The following is a 9133-nucleotide window of genomic DNA, read 5'->3' as shown; positions in this document are numbered from 1 at the left end:
TCACGCGGTGTTCCGCCTGACAAAGATAAATACCTGAGATTTTCCCCTTTCTTTGAAATTAGAATCTGAAAGGAAGAAAATCGAGTACGTTCTCAAGAAAAAAGTTCTCACAATATACATACATACACCCAACATTCAGTTCCCTTGCTAGAGCTAACGCGTATCCACTACTCAATCAAGTTAACTTTTTTCGACTGAACATTCACCACACCACTCTTATATCCTTTTAGTATTTTAACTTATTGAATTGATTTGAGTTACAAAAATAGATTTGAAAATAAAAAAAAAAAAATATTTTTATTAATTAAATTAATTAATTTAAAAAATTGTAACAAAAATAAATTTGAAATTTTACATTTGTACCAAATTCGTTTAGAATAAGAGAGTGGGCTTGGAAAGGATTCTTTTTTTTTTTTGTTGTTTTCCTTTGAATTATAGCTTTTTCAACAAGGGATAATTCAACGTATCTAATACATACTTTAACTAAGTTTAGTTAATTATAAAAGTTGTTCATTACGCACCAAACGACAACAACAAGAACAACAACAACAACGACAACAACAACAGCCCAAAAAAATTTTTTTTTTTCTAGAATTCTTGCATAATTTAGCACCTTCTTTAACTTCCAATCCTTACCTAAAAAAAAGTTTAATTTTCCACAAGTTCTTTTGATCCAGTTTTACCATTCAAATAGATCAAACCAAAAGACAACAACTTAATACGGACCACCACACCCTCAGCCGCTTCTCTACCACTATGAATGTATCAAGCGGTCTTCCTTTGGGTAGGAAATACTCCAAATTAGTACTCCTATGTGCAGGATTTATACTAGGCGTACTTTTCTTTATAAATACACCAGGTCAATTTACAACATTCAACTTTATATCATCATCAGCATCTTCAGCACATAGTAAACATCAACCAAAGTATCAAATAAGTCCGGAATTTCAAGAAAAATTGAAAAATTTAGCATCATTTGATAAAGTAATGTCATTCCCTTTATCAACCCAATCCATGGATGGTGAATATACACCAGTTAGTCTCAAAACTTATACTGATCCATTTTCATACATAAATGATAAACCAAGCGATTATGAATTTAATGAAAATGATATGTGTAGAAATATCAAGTTTGAAGAACGATTTGAAGTCTCAAAACAACTTTATTTAGATGCATCTCATGAATCATTTTTAATCGAATTAAATAAGCATAAAGAATTTGCCGACTTAATCGAGACTGCTAGAAGGAAGTTTAAACCTACCATTCCAGAGGATAAACAATGGTTCAGATTTGGGGGATCTTCTGTATGGTTACCACAATATAATTGTCATTATATGGTTAGTAGAGTCTTGTATACCCCTTCTGGTATTGCCAACAAGGCATTTGCAAGTTTCCTTTATATTCAATTATTTGATCAAGATTGGCGTGAATTACCTCCAAAGACTTTAGATATTCCATATGAAGAAAATGTCGTTAAAAAGGTTTTAAATTCTGACGGAACCTTTGATGAAATTGTCATGGATAAGATCTTGAAGTTTAGACAACAAACATTCCCACAAGTTCTTCCTATTCAATTTGATTATATGATGCATGTGGCTAACGACAAATATTATTATGGACCAGAAGATCCTCGTATCATGTTACGTAGAAATCCTTTAGGTTTCGATGAACCTTTAATTGTGTTTAATATGAAAGATTTACAAATTGTTAAAAGAGTTATGCATTTATATTTACCATTTTCCCATAATTTAAAGATTTTACGTAAGAGATCAGAAAAGTTTGCTAATATAGAAAAAAATTGGACTCCATTTATAAGTAAAGCAAAACCAATAAATCAAATTGATTCAAAAGGGGATGTGAACATAAATTTCATTTATTCAATACTTCCTCTTGAAGTTTTAGTTTGTGATATTGATACTGCCGTTTGTGACTTCTTGCAACGTCCAATAAAAGAAGATTATGATTATATTGGACCGTTAAGAGGTGGATCTCAATTAATTCCACTTCCAATAAGTGATATAATACCAGATACAATAAAAGAAAAATTCACCCTTCCACCAAATCGTCAAATCTATATAGGTTGGGCAAGAGCACATCTTAATGATTGTGGATGTGGTGAATCTATGTATAGACCAAACTTGATTATTCTTGTCGAAGATTATGATCCTACCAATGATAAATTCTACTATAAATTAGGAGATGTTTCCGAATACTTTGATTTTAGAGCTACTGTTCCACCTTGGATTATTCCTAAATTAGATGAGAAAGGTACTCTTATTGAAGAGGCTAAACCAAAACAATGTGAAGGTAGAAATGTCCTCATTCCAAATTCTATTGCTTATTGGGACATTGGATCTATTATTAAAGATGGTACATTATATTATAGACAATATTTCCCAAATATTCCAACAGATGAAGAAATTGCTGATAAGAAGGCAGCCAAAGTTATCAAACAAAAAGCTGGTGGTATTTTCAAAAAACGTGAAACCTCCAAACGATCCAATATTTTCGGAGAAGTTATTTTTAATGATTATATGGGTGTTACCCTTTCAGCTGCCGATAAAGATGTTAGTATTGTTCATGTTAAAGGGTTATTGAACTATATCTTACAATTACCTGCCTTATTTGAAGATAGTTCAGTTATTGATAACCCTTCACTCTTCCAACAACGTGGTTTTGATTTTAACAATAAATGTGCTATGATTGCCAGTTATGGATATTGTCAGGATTATGGTAGGCAACACGGTGCCGCGTAAAGAGAAGGACAGTGATAAGTTTTACCACTACTCCGTTTTCTTATCTCAGAAGTTTATAGATTTTTAAAATTAATTTTAGATTGCTTTCTTACTTTGTATCATTTCTTGTAAAACCAAAAAAAAAATTGCATAATGTTTATTATTACCCATGAATAACCGTAGTCTTTCCTATGGCATTTTTGATACCCGTTGTGGATCTCTTCTCTCTCGGCTTGTGAAATTATTTTGCAATTGTGATCAGTTTCAAACCACATCGATAACCGGACGCTTGTAAATGTCAAGATTTGTATTGATGTATGGATGTAATATTCTTGTCCGTGGATTACCGAGATGCCAAATCAGGAAGAAAAATTTTCCTCGATGTTGCAAAAATATTGTCTCCGAACAAATATTTTTGGTGTCCGTGCGCGTCTAAGCGTCAATTTGACGCCAATAACCGAGATCCATTTCGTATATTGAAAAATTTGATTCAAACCTCCGTGGGTTTGATGCCACACGCTTGGGTCTATATATAGCCAACCGACTTCCCAAACTTCCATGTTAAAAAATTTTCTCTCTCTGTAAAAAATCACTACCTTTTATTCTCTCGTTATTTTAAATTCTTCAAAATGTCAGACAAAGAAAAGGAAGAAGCTCGTGAACAATATTTATCTACTTCGTCTTCAAATGAAACAGACGAAATCTTAACCTTCACCAGGTCTCACTATGAGCAACATATCCAACCACAACTCCAACAAGGACGTCGAGGTTCACATGTATCTACCACCATCAGAAAATCTTTCGAATCAATACGGAAGAACATATCAGGCCAATACTCATCATCCCAAACCGATAATGAAAACAACGACGACTATTCAGTTCATCACATATACGGAGATTTAGATAGTAATGCAATCGCATTACAAAGAACCAACACCCGAGTCACCATTTTAACCGAATTGGCCTCCCGTATTGAACATCCAGCCGATTATATCGATTCCGAAGACATCGAAAAACAATTAGCCAGGGATACTATTCCAGGTATAGTTCATGACGGGGAAGAATTTCATAAGATTGATCCGGAATTAATCACTTGGAATGGGAATCATGATCCAGAAGATCCACGGAATTGGCCAACTAGGACCAAAGTTGTTCTAATTGGGTTCGTGTCTTTGTATGCGTTAGTTGCGCCTATGTCTTCGTCTATATTATCTCCAGCTATGAGTTTTATTTCGGAGGATTTTCATATTGAATCGAGTATAATGAAGGCAATGGTTGTTTCGATCCAGATTTTGGCTTGGGCATTTGGTCCACTTTTGATTGCTCCATTGAGTGAACATGATAATATTGGAAGGAAATTGGTATTGGATGTGAGTTGTTGGATGTCATTTTTGTTTAATATTGGATGTGCATTTTCTCAAAATACGGGACAAATGATGGTGTTTAGATTTATTGGAGGGTTGTTTGGTTGTGTGCCTATGAATGTTTGTGCTGGGGTTATTTCTGATTTATATGATGCAAAGAGTAGAAATGTTGCTTTGGCTAGTTATTCTTTGGTTCCTATCTTAGGTCCAGTTATTGCTCCTGTTATAGCTGGATTTATTGTTGAACATAAACAATGGAGATGGGTATTTTATGTGTTATGTATGTTTAATGGATTTGTTGCTCTTGCTGCTACATTTTTATTCAAAGAAACTTATTCTCCAACCTTGTTGAAACGCAAGGCCAAGAAGCTAAGAAAAGAAACTGGTAATGGTAACTTACACACCATTTATGAGATAGCTGATGGTGATTCAACAGCAACAAAGATGTACTTATGTATGACCAGACCAATTAAATTATTATTTACCCATCCAATGATTGTTGGATTAGGTTCATTTATGGCATTTACTTATGGATTCATGTATCTCATGATTGTCACATTCCCACAAATCTTCGGACAAGTGTACGGTTTTAGTAAAAGTATTACCGGGTTAATGTATATTCCAATGGGTATTGGATTTACTGCCGGGGTTATATTTTGGACATATATGATTGGGAGAGTTTACAACAATTTAACCGAAAAGAATCATGGCATTGGAAAACCAGAGTACCGTTTGCCTTGTCTCATTGCTTGTTCATTATTTATTCCAATTGGACTTATTTGGTTTGGATGGTCAGCTGAAAAACAATTACATTGGATAATGCCAGCTATTGGAAGCGCAATTTTCAGTTTTGGATTAGTCTGTGTATTCCAAACTACCCAAAGTTACTTAATTGATATGAATGTAAGATATGCAGCTAGTTCAGTCGCTGCCGCTGCCTTATTTAGATCTTTGTTTGGATTTAGTTTCCCATTATTTGCTAATTTGATGTATGCTAAATTAGGTTATGGCTGGGCCAATACTATGTGTGCATTTATTGGTATAATTTTGGGAGTTCCATTTCCAATCTTCTGTTATTTGTATGGGGAAAGAATTAGAAATTGGGCTGATAACAGAATTGAAGCTGAACAAATTAGAAGAGATCAAAGAAAGATAGAAAAAGCTGCTAGAAAGAAGCAGATGATTTAATATACCAATATAGATATATATTTATTTAATTTTATAGACTAGAAAGACAATAATAGACTTTAATATTTAATTTGGAACATTTGAACGGGCGCTGTAAATTAACTTGTAGTTTTGTACGGGACTCGTTTGAACTGTGGGGCGAAAAAAAAAGTTGCTGAAGCGAAACTTCTAGGGAGGCAATTTACAAACACAGTTTTACTAGGGACATTCATCATTATAATGACAGACATAACAATCACTCCAACTAAGATTGAGGACATTAATCATCATATCAACAAGCTTAGTATAAACGAACTTAAGCCACTTCCATTACCTAAGAATCTTGAATTATTACCCAATCGTAGTTTTGAAGAATTCGTCAATGACAAGGAGTTAGTTCAAGGTTATGTTAAACAATTAGATACATATAAGAAAGAGCAAGAAGAATTGCTTAAGCAATTGTCTACTATAGATCATTTACTTCTGAATGAAATAAGTCAACTAATAAAAAACTATAAAGAAGTTACTAATAAGATTCTTCAACAAATTCAAAGTATTCAAATTATATATCAAGAATTTTTAAATTTAGAGACTTATCAATATCAAATGTTATCAAGTAATTATAATCAACAAACGTTAAAGAATAAATTCAAGTTATTAATAGAACAAAACAATCAAGAAAGTCTCCAATTGATTAAACAATTAGAAACTTCGTCCAAACCAGAATTGAATGAAAGTGAATTTGCCCAATTTATCGATGATTTCAGATCAAGTAGAAAAGAATATCATTATAGAAAAGAGAAATTAAATAGATGGAATGAAGAAAGAGTCAGTGGATTCTTGTAGGTGATCAAAGAACATGCGATTGGTGTATGATTGGAATTAATTAGCATTTTGCACGGGATAATCCGCGACAATTTATACCCACATTTAGAACCACAATTGCCAGGTTTTCCCGCGAGATTTTTGTACCTTTATTTTTCTTTCTACTTCGGGGACCCGTTTAAAAGTTATTTTACTACGAGAATTTCAAAATGTGTGAGTCAAAAAAATTGACACTCGCCGTTTTTTCTATAGTGGGAAAAGAGGGGAAAATGCGAAAATCAAAAAAAGCCCGCACGATGATTCTGGATTTAAGAGTGTAAATACTGGACGAAGGGAACTGAAAATTTTTATGATAATCACATTCGGAGTAATGGAAGGTATAGCGAGGCGAGTTTAAGGGTTTGCTGCAAAGGGACCAGGTTTAAAGTTTTGTTGGAATACGAGTACGTCAGGTTTAAGGTTTTGCCTGTTAAGGTACGACGAACCGTTTAAGCCATTACGCTCGTTGGTTAATCAAATGTGTGTTTATGATTTGTTTCGATTGGTTCCATTCAAATCAGAAAAAAAAAACGGTTAGATGAATTCCACTCGGAGAAGTTTTTAGTTTTGTGTACTTATGTCCATCGAACCGCTTCTTAACCACAGCATTTTATTGAAAGTAAATTTTCTTCAGTGTAGATTTTTCAAGGAACTTGCGGTCGAGTTAGTTTATGTTTTCAAAATCCGAGGGATTTACTTTTAAAGTTCTTAAACCCCAGAAGATCTTTTAACAGGAACTGTAGGAGGGTATGTGTATAGTGTAAGTATAGAAATTGACACAAATCCAAGGCTAATTAAAAAAAAAGATTTTCGGTGTAACCAACTCCGATCAGATTCAACCTTCTTCTGTGTATCTTTCATTTTAGTGACTGAAAAATTGAAAATTAATTTTCCTTCAACGGTTTAATTTTATTTAGAGTTTTATCAAAAATTTGAAACATTTAAATTGCTATAAAAGACATTGTTAATTCCCTCCCTTTTTTTTTCTTTGAATCTAAAAATTTCATTTAAATTTTGACAGATTTCATTCATCCTTTTCTTTCTTCCTTCAATTGCTTAGTTTTTAAATACTTTATTCTTTTTTAAGCAATGATTGGTAGAATTGGAGCTAAAAGATTCTTGTCTCAATCAAGAAGACTTCTCAATGAAGTTCCAAAAGTAAATCCAATTCCAAAGAAAACTGGATTTTTCAAGAAATTCATTAGATACACAATTGGTGCTACTGCCTTAGCAACTTTTGGTTCTGTTGGTTTTGTTGGTTATAAAATTTATGAAGAATCGGTTCCAGCTAATCAAATTAAACAATCTCCAGTTTTCCCAAATGGTGAAAAGAAAAAGACTTTAGTCATTTTAGGTTCTGGTTGGGGTTCAATTTCATTATTAAAGAATTTAGATACTACCTTATATAATGTTGTTGTCGTTTCTCCAAGAAATTACTTCCTTTTCACTCCATTATTACCTTCTGTCCCAACCGGTACTGTTGAATTAAGATCCATTATTGAACCAGTTAGATCTATTACTAGAAGATTACCTGGTGAAGTTATCTACTTAGAAGCCGAAGCTACTGACATTGATCCAAAGAATAACCAAATTACTATCAAACAATCTACTACTGTCCATTCTGGTCATTCCGGTAAAGATACCTCTTCTTCCAAATCTACTGTTACTGAATATACTGGTGTTGATGAAATTACAACTACCTTAAATTATGATTATCTTGTTGTCGGTGTTGGTGCTCAACCATCCACTTTTGGTATTCCAGGTGTTGCTGAAAACTCTACTTTCTTAAAGGAAGTCTCTGATGCTGCTGCTATCAGAAGAAGATTAATGGATGCTATTGAAGCTGCTAACATCTTACCAAAGGGTGATCCAGAAAGAAAGAGATTATTACACGTTGTTGTCTGTGGTGGTGGTCCAACTGGTGTTGAAGCCGCTGGTGAAATCCAAGATTACATTGACCAAGATTTAAGAAAATGGGTTCCAGAAGTTGTTGATGAATTGAAGGTTACCTTAGTTGAAGCTTTACCAAATGTCTTAAACTCTTTCTCTAAACCATTAGTTGAATATACCAAGCAAGTCTTTAAGGAAACTAACATTAACTTAATGACTAACACTATGGTTAAGAAAGTCGACGGTAAAACCGTTACTGCTACTCACAAGAATGAAGACGGAACCACTGAAAACCTTGAAATTCCCTACGGTATGTTAATTTGGGCCACTGGTAATGCTCCAAGAGATTTCACTCGTGATTTAATGTCTAAGATTGACGAACAAAAGAATGCTAGAAGAGGCTTATTAGTCGATGAAAGATTACATTTAGATGGTTCTGACAATATCTTCGCCCTTGGAGATTGTACTTTCACTAAATATCCACCAACTGCTCAAGTTGCTTTCCAAGAAGGTCAATACTTAGCTGAATACTTGAGTAAATTACATAATGTTGAAGCCCTTAAATACAGAATTTCAAACCCAACTGATAAGGACAATGTTGACAAATTATTTAAGAAATTAGAAAGAGCCGAATCCAAATTGCCAGTCTTTGTTTACAACTACCAAGGTTCCTTAGCTTATATTGGTTCCGAAAAGGCTGTTGCTGATTTAGTATGGGGTGATTGGTCTAACATTACATCCGGTGGTAACTTCACCTTCTTATTCTGGAGATCTGCTTATATCTACATGTGTCTTTCTGTCAGAAACCAATGTTTGGTTATCTTGGATTGGCTTAAGGTTTCCATGTTTGGAAGAGATTGTTCTAAGGAATAGATAACTTTCCAACTAGGAGAGTTTATTTTGTACTTTTATCACATTTCATTTCTTATTTGATTTTCTATTTATTTAGAGATAACTTTAATTGTAATATATTTTGGAATTTTATTTGACTTCCATATTTGTAGTGTGTAGAATCCCGGAGATGACACGAGAATTTCCGGTAAGGTGGACGCGACTTCTTGCGAAGAAGGTGATAACGGTTACAATAATATTTTACTATTGTCTTAATGTGT

The 9133-nt window shown here is 33.5% G+C and overlaps 4 protein-coding genes across 4 annotated transcripts; all 4 read left to right on the top strand. All coding sequences in view use genetic code 12, as the record gives it.

The window, feature by feature from the left end:
- Nucleotides 1–756: 756 nt before the first annotated feature.
- Nucleotides 757–2757, top strand: BMT7 (Bmt7p; the record flags this gene model as incomplete). The annotated part of the gene is made up of 2 exons (XM_049405191.1): nt 757–784; nt 860–2757. 2 exons carry the CDS (start codon nt 757–759, stop codon nt 2755–2757), a joined length of 1926 nt encoding a protein of 641 aa, XP_049265175.1.
- A 608-nt stretch (nt 2758–3365) lies between these two features.
- J8A68_001528 (uncharacterized protein) lies at nt 3366–5288 on the top strand (the record flags this gene model as incomplete). The annotated part of the gene is made up of 1 exon (XM_049405190.1): nt 3366–5288. One exon carries the CDS (start codon nt 3366–3368, stop codon nt 5286–5288), a length of 1923 nt encoding a protein of 640 aa, XP_049265174.1.
- A 219-nt stretch (nt 5289–5507) lies between these two features.
- J8A68_001527 (ESCRT-I subunit protein) lies at nt 5508–6113 on the top strand (the record flags this gene model as incomplete). Its single annotated transcript, XM_049405189.1, has 1 exon — nt 5508–6113. The coding sequence occupies one exon, from the start codon at nt 5508–5510 to the stop codon at nt 6111–6113; it is 606 nt and encodes a 201-aa protein (XP_049265173.1).
- A 1107-nt stretch (nt 6114–7220) lies between these two features.
- On the top strand, nt 7221–8894 carry NDE1 (NADH-ubiquinone reductase (H(+)-translocating); the record flags this gene model as incomplete). Its single annotated transcript, XM_049405187.1, has 1 exon — nt 7221–8894. One exon carries the CDS (start codon nt 7221–7223, stop codon nt 8892–8894), a length of 1674 nt encoding a protein of 557 aa, XP_049265172.1.
- Between the last annotated feature and the right edge of the window lie 239 nt (nt 8895–9133).

This window comes from Hemisphaericaspora subhashii (genome assembly GCF_019202705.1).
Source record: "Hemisphaericaspora subhashii strain CBS 10753 chromosome Unknown scaffold87, whole genome shotgun sequence".
Classification (NCBI taxonomy): Eukaryota; Fungi; Ascomycota; class Pichiomycetes; order Serinales; family Debaryomycetaceae; genus Hemisphaericaspora; species Hemisphaericaspora subhashii.
Note: the sequence above shows the minus strand (reverse complement) of the source record. Positions and strands in the feature narration are given on the sequence as shown.